Source organism: Rhipicephalus sanguineus, chromosome 11 (assembly GCF_013339695.2).
Source record: "Rhipicephalus sanguineus isolate Rsan-2018 chromosome 11, BIME_Rsan_1.4, whole genome shotgun sequence".
Taxonomy (NCBI): Eukaryota; Metazoa; Arthropoda; class Arachnida; order Ixodida; family Ixodidae; genus Rhipicephalus; species Rhipicephalus sanguineus.
This window is the reverse complement of record NC_051186.1, coordinates 41087603-41106145: the sequence shown is the minus strand read 5'-3', so window position 1 is coordinate 41106145 and position 18543 is coordinate 41087603. Positions and strand designations below refer to the sequence as shown.

The following is an 18543-nucleotide window of genomic DNA, read 5'->3' as shown; positions in this document are numbered from 1 at the left end:
CTTCGCGTGAGCGTTGTACTGTGTTTTCATGCGTTTGAGCGCTAAAATAACCTCGAAAAGTATTAAAATCAATAATTTCCCCTTATGCTTTAAAAAATTTCTAAATTCGGCTGTGGGGTTGTGCGAGAGCGCAACTATTCGATGGCACTACATTGCGCCGCACAAGATTACAAAAAAAAAAAAAACGGAACAAAGTGGGGTAGATTGGGGTGGGATCTATCGAAGGCTCACGTTGCCTGACGGAAAACGTTTTCTCCGCCAAAGTTGGGATTACGCGGCCTTTCGTCAACCTCGGAGCTTGCGAATCGTTTAGCACTGATTTACACGCTTACGAATAAATAAACGTGGAAGCCTCAGGAAAGAAGTTTCACTTTGACATCGGTTTCTCGTATATCACGCCTCGCTTAGCAAACCAGCTGCGCTTTACGGGAGAAAATAGAGAGAGCGCTCGCGCTCGTTGTATCGATTGCGCCATCTCCCAACCAACCCAACTTCTCGCCTACCTCTCGCAAAAATATGGCGTCCGAGCATGGTCGGAGTGTTTCCGCCGTGCGGAGGCTTTGCGTGTGAGAAATCGCCGGATTTTTTTGTCACCAACAGCGCGCGCTGGACGGAACCTTCCGGGATGATGTAGCCAGCAGCTTGCGACGAACCCGGGTCGCATGAGACCTACGCGTCTGCGGTGTTCCTAGCGTGTTTTTAATTTTTTTTTCCGTGCGTGTGTGTGCGTGCAACCAACCACCCAAGTCACCAACCAACTACATCGGACGCAAAAAACCACCGCCGCCAACATGACGACTGACAAGATCAAAGTTGCCGTGCGTGTGCGCCCCATGAATCGGCGAGGTAAGCGGAGCACACCTTCACTTGGGGGGATTGGCGCTGTCAACCCTTTCACTACGAGCCCAATCACTGAGAGAAAAAAATAACTAAATGCCGTACGCGACACTGCGGAAAGCGGCTGCTGTTAAGGCAGCTGCGATCGGCCCCAAAACACTTCTTCGTAGGCTATGCGAACGGGCTGGCATACATATCGATCGTTTTTTCACTCAGTCCTCTTATTCTTACACTATCCCGCCGCTATTTTCGTAGGAGAAATCCTCACGCTACCAATCCGGAAAGTAGAACAGCCGATTTTGCGAATCCGTCCGTCCTTCGGCATTTTTCTCTTTTTTTTTGCGTCGCTTCGCTCTCCCTCCTGCTTCGGCGCGGTAATTGGGCTGCCTGCCTTAACGATCTGAGACCGTCCACGTTTAGTGGCCAGAAAAGCTTACGATACGGCCGTGCCTAGACACTCTCCCGCTTTTGGTTTTCCTTACGAGTAGGCAGTCAGTACCTGTGTTGCAGCGATACGTCATGCGCCGGCAAAACCGCGACCGTGCTAGCACCTTTTTTTTTTTTCTTTTACCAGCGCGTGCTGTGCGTAAGACGGACGCGTCATGCACCGCATGTTGTTGATTCGCGATTATGACTTTTTGCGCTCCGCTTGTGAAACGGAGAGATAGCGGGCCGCCTCCACACCACTCCAATGCAATTGTTACAAAACTATGTGATTTGTCGCGTGCGCATATCGTGCGCGACCCCACAAATCAGACATCGGATGTTACAGCTAGACGTACAATCGTGGATCAATGTGAGAGGGAACACCGAATTTGTGTTTAATCGACGATTACTTTGGAATAGTACCGATATGAATGTGACGTATTTAATTGCAAGCGATACCTTTCCGCTTGAACACTTATTGCAGTTTGCCGACTGCGTTCAGTCCGCTGTGACCTTTAAAAGATAGTTTCGGTGTTCCATCTCATATTGTTCATGACTGTACGTTAGTTTTTAAAGATCCGGAGATTTTCGGTGCACTGAAAGAAGACAAGTTACGCTTTCTTTTCTTTATTTCTGTCTCTCTCTATCCTGTTGTGGGTGGCCGTGCTTTGGTTGTTTCTTTTTACGCGGCGGTAGGGTGGTTCCGCGTCCCACATTCTGGAAGGCTGGGCTGGGTTAAGGATTCCAGCGCAAAACCATGCCTGTTTCGCCGCTTATTTCCTGTCTGCTGCGTGCTACATTGGGCTGTATACAAGAACGATATTCCGGGTTTTGCGTACTGTCGGCAGTGAAACTGTTTTGATTTCATTCATTCATTCATTCATTCATTCATTCATTCATTCATTCATTCATTCATTCATTCATTCATTCATTCGTAGTGCATGCTTCGCTTCGGTATGAAATCGTTCAACGTAAAGCGCCCAACTGTAGTTGAAACACAATTCGATTTGCGCTCGGCTTAACATATGGATGTTCGACGTTGGTTGCGGCAGTTTGTCGCTCTTGTTTGGGCGAATTCGCTTGAGGTCGTTACACGACAAGTTCTACGACCCCTAAACAAGAAGGGGGCGTAATGTTTTGGTTGCATTGCTTTCAGAGAAATCGGTTTGCGAGAGGTCGGTCCGGGTTTTGACTCCTACGCCATCATTTGTATTCGGCTTGCGGTCCCGTTTTGCTGACTCGTCGCGTGCGAAGTGAAAACACAAAGTGAACTAGAGTCTCTAGCCTGTCTAAAAGCCTGACTTCGTTACTTCGTTGTTGTTTATATTGCCGGCTGTTCTAAACGCCCGTAGTAACAGTCTCAACTGTTTTGAATATTTAGATATATATATAAAAAAAAAAAACACGAGCCGCTAACTCCTACCGCACAGCTTCCGGCTGCAGGGTGTCAGTTGGTGCGTGTGAGTCATAGCGCGTGGATAACTTGACCTTCTTTTTTCTTTATTTCCTCTCTCCGTCTCGCTTCGCTCTTTCTCCCAGCACTGCTGTAAATGCCGTTGATTACGCGGTCGTGGAGGGATACAAAATCATCGGCGCGTCGCACCGCGGTAGGTTTTATTACGCCAGCAGACGGTATCATACCACGTGGCTAAAAAAAAAAAAAAATGTTATGTTTTCCATTGTCAACTCGTGCAGACCATAGCGTTGTGCAGACCTCTGGTGTAGACGACGCTTGCGGAGGAATACAATTCTTACAGGCGTGCGCACACTGCGGTAGTTTTTATGCCGTCAGCAGACAACATTTATATACATACAGCGTATGCAAACGTTCACGTACAACCTACGGGACGGGTGCAGCAGACGACGCGCGGCAGGCATTTCGCTTCCTCGGATGCCGGCACAAAAAACAGCTGGCTTGCTGAGCCGTGCCGTGCGCTTGCGTCTGTGTGTTTTGTTTTTTTCTGTGCGTCGACCTTTCCTCCCTCTGTCGCCTACTCGTCAAGATAGTTTTTCTTTTTTGTGCTTAGCACTACTTTGCCTCGCGTACGTTGCGTTGTTCCGCCTTACCTCTCCCCCTTCCCAACTGTTTCTTTCTTTTTACTGAACGTACGCATTCGGGACCAGATTCTCGTGCTGTGTGCGGCTAAAAGAACAAAAAAACGCAAGGTTGCGTCGAAGCAAGCAAAGAGGGAAAGAAATGGAACGCATAAAAAGAAAAGAGCCAGAACTCGTGCTGCGCGCTGTTGACGGCGAGTTATTAGAGCAGAAGAATGACACGCTACCTGGATTCGAACAATCCGCAAACCCTTTCAGCATAGGAAAGGGGGTGTGGGGATGCTTTTCAACGCCCCATTTTTCTTTCTTGCTGCTTTATCTTTATGCCTTTACGTTATTTTTCTTTTGTTTTGCGTTCTCTTTCTCGTTCTTGTGCCACCCCCTTCTATTATCCGTTCCTTATTTCGCGGCACGCGGATACGTATCAGCACACACCGCCCATGATGAACCTCGGCTGCGTAAACACACACAGAGTCTTTTGAATTGCGTGTCCGTATTTTATAAAGAAACACTTTAGATACGCACGGCCGTTTCTGCGCCATTATTACAGTTTCTAACGGACGCGATGAGTGCATTAGGGTTTCCTTTCTTGTGTGTGTTGTAAGCACGCGGCGTACGTGTCTTTGTTTTGTGTGTATTGTGTATGTGTTTGCTTGTTTGTTAAAGGGACACTTGAGTGAAACGATGTTAGTTCAGACCGATAAATTATACTCTGCAAACTCTAGGGTCATTAATTTCACCGCAATAGGTGTATGAGAATGGATGAGAAGAAAATAAATGTCAAAAGTTTCACGTTTAAATTTTCCGCCGAAATAAATGATCGATGGTGACGTCACGGATTTCAAAGTATATTTTTCGTAATTTGGCGACATTGGCTCAACGAAATTTCATGAAACTTGGTATGTTAAGTCTCTGGCTCCATTAGAAGACAATGCGCTTCATTTTTACGGGTTAGGAACTACGTAGGCTCTAGTAGACGCCATCAAAATCTGTGACGTCACGGCGACTGTTGCGGGAACTTCAAGGTGGCGTCGCCACCCGCATTCTCTTTTTCCGCGTTTTCTCGCTCACCAACCGCCTCCTCGCAGCAAGCGTGGTGTTTTTGGTACGGTGAAAGAGTGATTTACTAATACGAAAAAAATCGGTTTTCTCCTTAGTGTCCCTCTTTAAGAAGCTATGCGTTTATCTGTTTGTTAAAAAAAGCACTCGATTTTTTTGTCACTGGTATATCTCCGCGACCCAGAACTTACGCGCGCCGCTCTGAAAACGAGCTACATTAGACACTTTTAGTTGGGCGTACGTATCGAGACCAGGTACGCAGCACTGCCACGGGAGAGAACTGCGCATGTGCAGTACGTAACGCATCGATTCCAGAGATGCGCGCGTACGCCCGATAAAAAACGCGGCGTGCGTAAACGTGACCAGGCGAAGCGTACGCGGCGTGACGCTCTCGCGATATCTCGATTGATATAGGAACCAGATAGCAAAACGGCAGCGATGGCGTCGAACGCAGAGAGCAACAAAGCCGGCCCAAATCGAGTTTATTTTACTTTGAGCGACGATATTGCGCCGCTAGCGGAAATACAAACTAGCGATCCGTTTAGGCACCCGGAGCAGTGGGAAGAGATAGCGTGGCGCCTCAGGGAAGCCCTGAAAAAACCTTTTACAGCGCGCTGTGTTCGCGAGCGCCTGAACCTGTTGCTGGCACGGTACTCGGAGAATGATCAGCGAAACCTCGCGTAACTGAACAAACCGACGTAGACCATGGATCCAAAAAACGATTCGCCTTGGCTTGGATGCTAGTGGCCATTATGACGGCCGCTACTACGCGAGGGCGCTAAAAAGCACCCAAAAGCTGTTTTATTTCTAATAACATACGTCCAGTTGAACCAAACGTATCTCGGTACGGCAATACGGGGAACTAAAAGTGTCGTTGAGCGCTTCGCATGCAGCGTACGCAACGTATCGTGCCGCGTACGTGGGCTCGTTACGTACGCCCAACTAAAAGTGTCTATTATTGCAAAAGTGCTAACGTCGATTTCGCTCGGTTAGACGCCGCAAAAGCGACCGACAGTGTCCTTGGCTTTCTGTCGTCTGCCACGCGCAAATGACGTCACGGGTTCGATTCCCGACGGCGATCGTGTTTTGATGGGAACGAATGAGAAAACGATCGATCGTGTGCTTTTTTTTAATTTAGGAGGAAGTTGAAGGGCCCGCAATAGACTTGTTCTTCAAAAGTGAGAATGGAACTGAAGTAGATAAAATCCCTTTTGGGGGGAGGGGGGGGTGAAGATATTAGGCAGTTTTAGAATAGGCCGGGTGCGCAAAGATAGCGTTCGTTGCGTACGCACGCCATATGGGTGTCTAAGAGGATAGCGTATCAAGCATGCGCAGTGGTGAGAAACGCTAACGCAAATATTTTCGTACCCTATTCTAAAACTCTCACTTGCCGCGGAAGGTTTGGCATAAAACCGGAAATGAAAAAAAGCGCAATGTTTCCTTTGGGGAAATCATAAACCCTGCGAAGTAACACGTTCTTTACTGTATTAGCAGTGCGTAGCTTGTTACCTCGCCCTAAGAGGGCCTGCTACTATACTACAGCCCTATCCATCGCTTTCGCGTTAGCCAATCGGAGCATCGAATGAACCGATTCACTGTGTTCCTCCGCGGCTGTCTGACAGCGACGTCTGCTTTCACGGCGTAAGAACAGACGTACGTGTGTAGCAGACGACGCCCCGATTACGCTGTGACGTTATGTGGTTTGTTTGTTGGTGTTAAGGTGATAGCTTTGATAAGTTTACGCATTGGAGAGTCACGAATGCACGATTCGCGATGTGTTTTCGATTATTTTTTTGACATGGTGCGATCGGTCACTTTTTTGGGGGACATTTTAGTCGATGCGTTGAAGCCTTTTTTTTTCCTTTGGTTCTTTCTTTGCTTGCCTTGGCAATAACAAGGCTCAGGCGCGAGAGCGCTGTCAGAAAGTGTAACGACTTTCTAATACTCATTGACAGCCAGCCTTGGCATGCCTCGTGACTTGTACCGCTAAGCGTGAGTTCAGACAATGTATACAGTGTGAATCACACCTGTCTAGAGCGCTCGAGCGCGTGTTTGTGGACGCTGGCGCCATCCGCAGCTGATATGCAAGCTTCCGTTCATGTTTGAATTATAGCACAAGGACCTACAGCCTGCGGTGCGACTGTGTTTCGTATCATTACGGCGTTGGTCTCTGTATATATTGCAAAACACGGCAGCTGATACGGCCGAATGACCGCTTTAGGCAAGTGTGATTCTTACTGTACACGTGTACTCACTGAGTCAGTATTAGCCTTTTCCTACCACGTCTAAGCGAGAATCGTTTTAATACCCATTCAACGCCCTCCCTTCTCACGCCAAATCGGGCAACGTACTCTCGCATGTTCTTCAGCGACGCACGCCATTGTGTGCGTTCTAGAAGCGCTCAGATCACGCCTACCTCTGCAGATTCCTTCGCACGACAGTGACCCGATCAGCCTTTTATCTTCGAACACTCAAGGAGTCTGTGCAGAGTTCCGCTTGCGTAATCTATAACTGCTATCTCTTCGTCTTTTGTTCAACATTGTTATCGTTCACGTCGCATACTACGTCGCACCCCATGGAGGACAACGCTTCCGCCATTTTTTAAAAATGAAGCCAGTCACACATTTCGGTGGCGGCGTCATAGTGCGCGAAAAACCCCGCTAGTGTACAGATATGCTGCCCGCGATTGTGCGCCGGTCGCATGCGTAAACGTTGTACGTGCCGAATTTCATTGTTGTCTGAATATGAACGCATGACCGTCGTTGTTGCCTGCAGCAACTGATGTTTTTGCGCTGCTGTAGGCATGCGGGTGAAGGTCCAATTCCCGACATGGAGGAAGGAAACAGGAGGGAGCATTACGTAATGCGAAAGAAACAAGGAAAGAACAAGAAAGAAAGAAAGAAAGAAAGAAAGAAAGAAAGAAAGAAAGAAAGAAAGAAAGAAAGAAAGAAAAAGTCATGCTCACTTCAAGCTTCGCTTGCCCCCATTTTCCCGATGAGGCGAGGGCTCCCAAGTTTGTTTGTTTTTCCTTTTTTTTTCAGCTTTTCCGGCCGGTCTAGCGGATGTTGGGAACTCGTTCGCTTCTCCTTATGGACAGAGCTTCGGGATTGTAAACAAATGTTCGTAAATAAACGTTTGCAAGGAAGTGTTTGTATACAAAGGGGGTCACATATCGCGAACGAAGATGCGCATGTAGCAGACGACGACCGTTAACGCTTCTGTTCTTTTTTTATGAAAGATCCCTGAGGTCTTTAACCTGGCCAGACTTTACGAAGTAACTCTTAAAAACATGCCAAGTGGGTTGTTGATCTTTTCCTTTAATGACTGGAACACTTTAGAATCTAACCTAACAGTAGCACCGCAGCATCTTTAAAATGTATAGTGCTCAACTGCCGACATTGACTTTTTGTAAACAAAGCAGCAATAAACGAGCAGACGAAAATAGCAGACGACTACATCGTTGACACTTTCTTTCTTTCTTTCTTTCTTTCTTTCTTTCTTTCTTTCTTTCTTTCTTTCTTTCTTTCTTTCTTTCTTTCTTTCTTTCTTTCTTTCTTTCTTTCTTTCTTTCTTTCTTTCTTTCTTTCTTTCTTTCTTTCTTTCTTTCTTTCTTTTACATTGATGAGGCTGTGTTAGAGCCGGCTATCCCATCATCGTGAAATTGATATCGAATCAACAAACAAAAAGAAAAAAAATCAAATGCAAGATGTACGTACACATAAGATCGCCAGCGTGCAAAAAAAAAAAAAGAAAGCTTCACTCGGTCTCTTATGCATTCGCCTAACACGACTCGAAGGCTAAGGTCATCTTCTTACGTTTTTCAGTAGATGTATTGGCTCTCCCCCATCCCCTCCGAAAGCTTTCTGCAGCTAACGTGGTTTTGCACTGCCTCCAAGATCGGAGACATTGCAGGCCTTCTGCAGCTCATCTGGTTTTTTACTTCCTCCGTGATCGGCCCACCTTTGATCAAGCAACGATTTCATGTGATGACGTCATCGTGTGACGTCATAGCGACGTCACAAATTTTGTAGATTTGTGAAGTCACGGTGACGTCACATGGCGGCGTCATCACGTGATGATTTTTTGCATCACTCTCGTTGACGCCGACGGTCAATTTTCGCGTTTGATCACGCATGTAGGAGGTGGGTTCGAGCCAGTTGGTAATCCCTGATCAACACTTCTTGCGCAAAATTTCTTAGACAATGGACGAAACTTTGCGCCCGTCCATGTCTATTTCGTCCATTGTCTAAGAAATTTTGCGCAAGAAGTGTTGATCATGTAGGGGGGTCATGCACCAGCATTGTTCACCACTTTGAACAGTAGGCCTCGCGAAGAGACTTTATGTAAAATTTATGGGGTTTTATACGTGCCAAAATTACGATATGATTATGAGGTAACGCCGTAGTTGAGAGCTCGGCAAATATCGACCACCCGGGGTTCTTTAACGTTCCTCAATACAATCGATTGAGAACAAAAAGGAGAAGCACGTGGCTTTCTCTTCGAGTCGTTTTAGGCAAATTCGTAAGGGACCAAGTGGGATTTTGGAAAAGGCCATCGCCCTGCAATGCACGTAAGATAGCCTGAAGATTATGATGACTATTATGTCAGCAGTCTCATTCGCTTAGAACATGGGTCTCAATCTCACCTCAGCTAGCGGGCCGCACTCACGAAATTTAGTCCCACAAGAGCCGGGACAGTGAATATGGTGGGAGCATGAGGAGCGGAGAGTTTGAAAAAAAAATGTCACCTAACGTTGCCATTCGAAAGAACGGCTTTCCCATGTTCCATGTATGGGTCATTTCTGAAGGGGATTTGTGGTCAGGTTTCGGTAAACATGTCGATACTGATTTCCACAAGGACTAAAATCGGGACGCCGATTCTGAAACATGGAGTTTTCGTTCCACGGTGATGCTTCAACTAATAGTGACCGCATGGGGTGCGTCACGAAAAAAAGAAAAGAAATGCTTGAGACCAGTTCCGCCTCTATATGTAGCTTACCCGAACAAAGCGCTATTAATCGCAATAGGCGAGAAAATAATGCGAGTGCCATTAGGCAAAGTGACAAACATCTTATTCCTTGTGAAACCGCGTGCCACTGGCGAAAGGTCAGCGGATCGCGTGTTTGAGACCCCTGGCGGCTTAGAAATATATACCATCTACGTCATGCATGCCTCGTTACAGGGAGTGCGTGGAAAAGAGCTATAGGAAGGGTGTCGGTCCTCGTAAAGTGTTTGCCAAACTTTTCCCGAACGCTTCCGCTCTTCGAAAACGTTGCCAGTCGTTCGTATCGAAGCATTTCCGTACCTCGAATAACTCGAGAGATTTTTCTTACTTGATTTTTTTATTCTTCTTTTTCTATTCACGTGTAAACGCGTTCACTTCGATATAGCGTTGTAACGGTTTTGCCGAGGCTCCGTAATTTATCCAATTGACGTCGCCACCACCATCTTCACGTCACTCCGAAAACGTTCTGCACACACTATACTCTTTCTTTCTTTCTTTCTTTCTTTCTTTCTTTCTTTCTTTCTTTCTTTCTTTCTTTCTTTCTTTCTTTCTTTCTTTCTTTCTTTCTTTCTTTCTTTCTTTCTTTCTTTCTTTCTTTCTTTCTTTCTTTCTTTCTTTTCATTTTTTTTTCTTTATCGTATAGGACGATATTATATTAGCCTTCTCGCGAAACATGCCTCGCGGTTCCTGAGAGATTCTAGCCGCCGAAATTCTTGCCCTGCAGATCGATGGAGGAATGAAATAACTGAACAGAAAGAAGCTAAGTTCCTCGGAGTCTTTTTTGTTTTTGTTTTTTTCTTGGCCCGGGGTCGAGATTCTGACGCGACCGCAGGACTCTGAGTCGAAGATGCGATAGAAAGAACACACAGAAGAAACGCATCGTATAGGAAGAGCTAGGATAACACAAATGACTAAGCAAAAAAAAAAAAAAGATAGAATGCACCGAAGTCAGAAGAGATAGGGGTCCTGCCTCTCCAGAGAGCTGTAGGTCTCTGGACTGGGAAAAAAAGGTAGGAGATGCACGGAAGATTTGGAGGGGGGCTTGTGGCAGGGAGTGCGGCCACCCGTGTTTCCATCTCGTCCTGCAAACGAAAGTCGATGACAAGCAAGCAGCGCGTCACAAATTCCGTGCAGTCCAGCGCAGCCTAAATCGTACGCTGGAGTACGCGCGAAAAGCAATGTATTATCGCGTCGGCCAACGTGATATTTAGTTTTAATGAACTGAATTGGCTGGATTCGCAACAGTATAAACAATGTGGCGGGAGAGCAGAGAAGAAAAGCTGGTTAAGAAAGCTTGAGAGTTTGCTGGCCACCGGACGCACACGTCAGCATAACGGTGGTTGGAACAAAAATAAATAAATAAAATTTATATATACAGCGCATTGGACATGGCTCACGTCAGGAATGAAGCATGCCTGCACATGCCACATGTTAGACTCACACAATTAAATAATTTCTGATAAACACCAAAACGTTGTAATCATTCATCAGCGAGGTTTTGAAAGAAAAAAAGTAAGCGAGTTTATGGTAATGATGTAATTTCAAGAAACACTCTCCGTAGTTTTTTAAATGAAATTTGTGCGATGTTATAAAGAGATGTTTTTTTACTAATTGTATTTATTCCTACAATGGAACTCATTCTTTCCGCTTCATTTGTATACGAGAACGAGCCTAATTGTTTCGGTGCTACCGGTCAAACTCCTCAGTTACGACGACATCGCTTTATACGAAATGTCGCTTTATTCGAACAGCGTGGCGAGAAGGTTCTATCTTTTTTATTATTATAATCACAACCGCGCACAGACAGGATCATGATCGAGGCCAGAGAACAAAGGTGCTACGGGAAGCTAATCGTTACCTTTAATTGAAATTAAAGGTTATTAAAGAAATTAAAGCTGTACTCCCAGTCGTATAATCTAACTTCCACCGTATAATTATAGTAGCTGGGGTTTTAAGCGCCAAATTAAACCACGATACGCTTACGAGGCACGCCGTAGTGGACGGCTCCAGAAACCTCTGCCACCTGCTGGTTCTTTAACGTGCACCTAAATCTCAAGTACACGGGCCTCTAGCATTACGCTTCCATCGAAATGCGGCCGCCAATGCCAGGATCGAACCGGCGACCTTCGGGTCAGCAGCTTACCCGTCACGGTGGTCTAGTGGTTATGGTGCTCAACTGCTGACCCCGAAGGTCGCGGGATCGGATCCCGGCCGCGGCGGCCGCATTTCTATGGAGGCGAAATGCTAGAGGCCCGTGTACTCAGATTTAGGTGCACGTTTAAGAACCCCAGGTAGTTGAAGTTTCCGTAGTCCTCCACTATACGGCAGGGGCGTAACCAGAAATTTTTTTCGGGGGGGTTCAACCATACTTTATGTTCGTGCGTGCGTTTGTATGTGTGCGTTCCTATATACGCAAGCAAAACTGAAAAATTTCGGGGGGGGGGGGGTTTGAACCCCCCCAACCCTCCCCCTTGGCTACGCCCCTGCTATACGGCGTCCCTCGCAATCATATCGTGGTTTTGAGACGTTAAACCCCAACGATTGTTATTATTATTATCGAGTCAGCAGCCGAGCACCGTAACCGCTTATACATATTAACAAGCGCAAAGCAACAATCACACAAGAAAGATCGAGGCACGTCAGCTAGACGGGTACCACCGTATTTTTCTCTTCTTTGTGTGATTGTTGCTTTGCGATTGTTAAAGGGACACTAAAAAGAAAAAAAAACGATTTTTCACGTATTTGTAAATTACTCTTTCACACTACCAAAACCAGCACGCTTTCTGCGAGAAGACACTTGGTATAAGCGGGTGGCGACGCCACATTAAGGTTCCCGCACCAGCTGCCGTGACGTCATAGATTTTGACGGCGTTCGCTAGGGCCTACGTAGTTCCTAATCGGTAAAAATGAAGCATACATTGTCTTCTGAGGGAGCCAGCGACTTAACAGACCACGTTTCAGGAGATGTAGTTGAACCAATGGGGTCAAAATACGAAAAAACACTTCGAAATCTGTGACGTCACCATCGGAGATCATGGCGGGAAACTTGACAGTGAACTTCTGACATTATCTTTCTCATCTATTAATAAAACTATGGTGGTGAAATTAACGACACTAGAGTTTTCAGAGCAGGTATAATTTACCACTCTAAACTAAATCGTTGTTTCACTTTAGTGTCCCTTTATGATGTATAAGTGCAGTTACTACCTTCCAGCCCCAAAATTCCGGGTTGAATTGTCCGTAACCACTGTATACCACCACCGCGGCGCCGACTGCACGGAACTACCTATACGGAAACGGGAGGCGATGGGCGTTTCGGCGTCATGATAACGCGATCAGGGCGCCCCCACACCGCCGTTTCCTCAGACGTCGACGACATGCGGGTTCTCGGATCGTTCGGGCTTGAAAAGTAGCAGCCACGCAGGAGCCAAGCCGAAGCCAAGCCGATCAGATACGACGATGGCTTATAAGCGATGTGCGATGCGGTCGTTCCTCGACGAGTTGTGGGTGGTGGAAATGGAGGAGGAGGAGGTAGGAATAGAGGGAAGGGTAACGCCGATTTCCTGCTCATTGGCGCGAGAACTTGCGCGGAGAGCCACACTTTTCCCCTGCTTTCTTTTCCGCTTATTTTTTGTTTTAATCTTTTCTCGCTTCCCTCGGTGTATCCTTATCCAGCTTTGCCCGTTATATACGCGTAATGTATGACTGTCCGCGCGCGCGTCGATATGAGTGTCATAAAGTGCGATATTGGATAGCCTGTCGCCAAAAGCCTCTTGGGCGTGCTTGCCGTGTTTGTGTTGTTTCTGCAGCTAGCCGTCTAGCTGGGCCAGAGGCACTTACGTCGACTTAGAGGCGGCAAGAAACGTCAGTCTTATTTGTTTATTAAGGCGAAAGTTTTTTTATGCCGGGGTCCTACTAGAGTTGACGTACGTCATTTCCGTCACGGAACTGACGTGCGTCACGGAAATGGAAGGGCCAGCGGACAGCTCAGAAATTCAGAAAAAAAAAAAACATTCCCGTCCCGAGTTACCCGACCGAGGAATCGAATCTGCCGTATCCACGACTTTCGATAGCACAGAATTGAGCCCGGCCCGTTGATCACTACGACACAACCGCTTTTATTTATTTTTTTATTGTTGAATACAGTTGCACTTACTACTGTGGAGACGCGCTTCACTTTCTGGTTTTAACCGATTTCAATGAAAGGGAAGTCAAGCATCGCAAAATATTTACTTATTTATTTACTTTTTTATTTCAATACATTCAGTTCCAAAAGGCATTACAGAAGGGAGGGATAGTCAAAATCTTTTCTCGCTTCCCTCGGTGTATCCTTATCCAGCTTTGCCCGTTATAAACGCGTAATCTATGACGTCTTCAATGAACTTTAAACCCTGCTCTTTATTCAGCTTTCGCTCCCTAATGGCCGTTAATATCTTGTCCCAATCCATCTTCGCATCGCACAAGAATCAGTGACTGGGCAGGATTGAATCCTGGCAGGCTCGCCAATTGTCACGGATTCGGGTGGTTGCGAACGATGGATTCATCGTTCGCATATTTGTTAGCGGTTATTTCAAACAATAACGGATTTAAGTGCAGAAACACTTGGAGTGGCGACGATAGAGGTAGGCAGGTGGTTCCATTATTTGGCTGTCTTCGGCATGAAAGAATCGGAAAACAAGTTAGTACGACAAAAGGGGCTTAGTTTATTTTTGTTTGGATTTGGCACGTAAAACACCGCACATTAATTAATTAGTTAGTTAATTAATTGTTTTGTTGCCGGGTCACTTTGGGCGTTGCATGATGAGTGAGCTACGAACGATGAGTATCGTGATATAACATGATTGTCTAAGTCAGGGGTCTCAAATTTACCTCAGCTAGCTGGCCGGAGTCACGAGATTTACTATTATCCCACGAGGGCCGAAGTGGTGAAGAAGGTTGAAGCGTGCGGGAGGGGGGGGGGGGGGTTGATTTGAACAAAAGATCACCTAACGTTGTCATTTGAAAGAACTCATTTCCCATATCCCATATGTGGATCACTTCTGAAGGGGATTTGGCGTCAGGATTCGAGAAACATGTCGATACTGATTTCCTGAATGACTCAAATCTAGAAACACGTGGTGACCACATGGGGTGCTTCACGAAAAAAAAAAAAAGAATGCTTGAGACCATTTCCACCTAGCTTACCCGAACAATTAAAGCGTTATTAATCGCAATAAGCGAGTAAATAATGCCAGTGCCATTTAGAAAAGTTACAAACATCTTATTCCTTGTGAAACCGCGGGCCGCTGGCGAAAATGAGAAAGGTCGTGTGTGTGTGTGTGGTGTGTGTGTATATTATATATATATATATCTATATCTATATATATAATATATATATATACTATATATATATATATATACATATATATATATATATATATATATATATATATATATATATCAGTGCTGGGCAGTATCGAAGATACATGTATCTTAGATACTCTATGTGTATCTTGTATCTGTATCGCGATACTTCTCGAAAAACGAGTATCTGTATCTGTATTTCCGATACATTTGATAATGTATCGTGTATCTTAAGATACAAGATACTTCTATCGCTACACAACCGTGCGAAACAATAATCGCTGGCCAAGCTCCGCTTCTCAAGCTGGTACTGGTGCCACTAAGCCATCTGAATGAGTCTTAGGGCAGTGAGGCAATTTTATTTTTCCGCCAGAGTAGCCCAGTGAGGGCAGAAGATGAGGAAGACAAGCGCGCGGACGTCTACGCTCAGCCCATGTACATTTTGTTTGCTCGATTTCTTTTCTTTTTAGTTGCGCCAATGCCGCGACACTTGATGTTAACCACTGTCCTGCGCCGCGTCTATCGCGCAAATTCTGATGTTGCTACAGTGTCGTTATTGAAGATTCTCTCGCGTCTTGCGTCTTGCTCCGTAACTAAATGTGATGCGTGCAAAAATGGGGTTCCTCTGCGTCGCGTTTGTTTTACATATCAACGATTTGAAGGATCTCGTGGATGTAAGTTTGACTTGCATGCCATGAATTAACTTATATGCAAATCAGAATCTAACAACGTTAGCACCACTGGTACTGATGCTAGATCTAAAAGAGCAAGCGTTTGCCTAACAGAAAATATCTTCGCGTACCGTGTTTTTCACTTCTTGCTACATTTATTCAAAGAATTTATGAAATCATAATTTTATTATTAGCACAAGTGCTTTCATAGCTGTCATTTTGCATCCCTTACGTTACCTAAGTCTGTGCAGTGTTTTTCCGGTCTGGTCACTGCAGTATGTCTTTTGTAACGCGCTCCCAAAAATAAGATCTCTGCTTTATTGTTCTATCTGTCTATTTTATTTCCACTACTGTTTCCACAGTCACACGTTGCCAAGGCGATGTTGAAAACAAGTATATAATTATGTGGGCGTACCTTGAGTAAACAGTACAAAACATTCTGCTTACCGATTAGGAAAATAGCGAAATTGAGTTTTGTAATGTAATATTGGAAATCATTAGGAGCCATCTTAAAGATGTTAGGAAGGGGATTCGAGAAACTTTGTTTTTCTGAATGCTCTGTTTTGCTCATGAGCATCCCAACGAGCCGTTTCAGGCAATTTTCCACAGGCACTGAATTTTCTATTGTCTCAACATTTAAGATGACAATACTTCATGCTCATAGCTATTAAGGGCGCCGTTTGCATTGTGTTTCTGTACTCATTCAATGTGAATGTTTGATACACAACCACCTCTCTATTTAACTTATATTTGTTTTCCTGTTTTAGGCTTTCTTAAATATTTTTCGCATTACTAATCACCACGTAATGGGAGCTACAAGTGGCAATAGCGCGAATAGCGGTGGTGTCCTGCGACGCTTTGTGCGTCTGAGACGTTTCTGTGTTGCACGTGTTCTCTCGTTGAAGAAAAATTGCTAAAAGATTGCACTTTAGTGAGTATATCAACAAAGAATCTTTTACGCCGGCAGATAAGTAGAATATGAAAATTCATTGCAGTTTTATGTCATCTACGTATACACCAAGAGTCTCAATCTGAGCTTATAGCCAGCGGGCCGCAGTCGCGAAATTTAGTTGCAAGGGCCGGGACAGTGAAGATGGTGGGAGAGAGTTTGAACAAAATGACGTTTGAAAGGAAGCCTTCCCCATATCTTATATATAGGTCATTTCTGAAGGGGATTTGGAGTCAGGATTCGAGAAACATCGATAGCGATGTACAGAATGACTTATATCTGGACGCTGATTCTGAAATATAGAGTTTTTGTTCCACGGTTATGTTTCAGCACATGGTGACCACATGTTCCTCACGAAAGGAATGCTTGAGACCAGTCATGCCTGTGCAGCTCACGAACATACTTATTTAGAAAATAAAAACAAATGAGACGAAGACAGTCATGTGTGCGGGCCGGGCCGCTAGCGAAAGGTCTCAAACCCCTAGTATACACCATGCGTCAAACCCCTCCCCCCCCCCCCCCCCCGAAAAAAAAAAGAAAGAAAAATGTCGCTACCAGCGTCGTTGCTGCTGTACACCTGTCCGGATATACGGTATTGTGCAAGCTGTCTTTTACAGATAAGGGAAAAGTCCACACCAGTATTTGCGCCGTCGTGCGAAGGCTTCTTATTGTAGTTATTGTGTTTATATGGCAACCTGCTAGATGGACGGCAAGCTGTGCAAAGCAAGTACCGCTGTCAGCGAAGTGTACAAAGAGTTGTCCTGTGAGGAAGCTAAAACAAACCCCGATAAGTTGTTTTGGAAGGAAACTAATGTTTCCTTCCAAAAACTAATGCTTTGAGCAAGAAGGGCAAAACGTTTGATATACTAACAGACATTTCATTCAAGTGAAACAAAATAGGTCACAGTAAAGACATTTTCGTGCATAGGCGTTTGCTGCTACATTAATGGATCTATATTAACAAATTTGAGAATGTATCGAAGTATCTTAAGATACAATTGCCAAGTATCGTATCGGATACAATTTTTGCGGCAGTATCTTGTATCTGTATCTCCAATACTTCTTGCCTGAGTATCTTGTATCGTATCGCGATACAATTTCAAAGTATCTTTGCCCAGCCCTGATATATATATATATATATATATATATATATATATATGCTTTAAAGATAGACATGGTGATAAGAGTCAGGAAGTAGTGTAAGGATTAGAGGATAAACGCGGGGACTAACAAGGTCGACGTTGTTTGAACAGGTCGTATGTCATGGGCGATTAGCTGATAACGCATCGGTGTTTCGGATTAAGATATCAGGTGAGATAGGTAACATAAAAAGGGATGGGGCTGGGACGCATATAATATAACGCACGCGTTGACGTATATGCGAAGAACATCTTGCGCGAATCTGTGACATAAACGATACATTTGGTTTGTTCTTCATTTCAACGGCTTCCAACACCGTATAAAGCCTCGGCGACAGGTCACTGGAGCGTACGAGAGAATGACCATTATAAGGCGCAAACAACGGCTAAAATTAATCGCGATGCTTATGCAAATGTCCTAACTGTCGTGCAGGTTGCTGGTTTAGTGTCGTTCAAAGTTTGTGATATAACAGTACCGTGTTTCGCTAGTTAGCGCGCAGTTCACGAAGAATATCTGCTTAAAGGGAATGTGCCTGCATAGTTAAATATGAATGTAATAAGGATTTACACCCTTGCCGCAGTAGCTCTTTCATTATATAATCTATGATGGAAGATATCCGCTAAAGAGTGCAGCAAAGATTATGTTAAAACAGACAAAATCCTTGCGACCCGACGTAGGGTAGCTTAGCAGCTCAGGTGTGGCGCTGGTGAGCCCGAGGAGGCGGGTTCGATTCCCTGCGGCGGCAGCCGCATTTTGACGGGGTCGAAGTGCAGAACACCCGTGCACACCCGCGGTCGAAATTCAGCCGGAGACCTAAACATATATATTCCATTTCTAAGATTGTTTAGATTGTTTTTTTTTTGGGGGGGGGAGGGGGCCATTACGACCTTTCTTTGTGTTCATTAGTGTGTTTGGACGGGAAAACAGGGGAACGCTCTTGTTTTTCCGTCATTGTCGCGAATCGTTTGCTTCCGTTGCGTTGGCACGTTCTGTCGATATTCCACTGAACTTCGCTTCGCGCATATGCGAGCGTTTTGAAAAGTCCCGAACACTTCGTTT

At 45.2% G+C, this 18543-nt stretch overlaps 1 protein-coding gene across 3 annotated transcripts in view; it reads left to right on the top strand.

The window, feature by feature from the left end:
• The first annotated feature begins 476 nt into the window (after positions 1–476).
• The window catches only part of LOC119374112 (kinesin-like protein KIF13B), a 118987-nt gene continuing 100920 nt past the window's right edge, over positions 477–18543 (top strand). For 2 of the 3 annotated variants that reach the window (XM_037644180.2, XM_049420293.1), the window contains exon 1: positions 478–846. In XM_037644180.2, the coding sequence (XP_037500108.1) occupies positions 792–846 (55 nt within the window). In that variant the 5' untranslated portion in view covers positions 478–791. Of the gene's footprint in view, positions 847–18543 lie in introns of all 3 variants that reach the window. The other variant, XM_049420292.1, reaches the window with a different exon arrangement.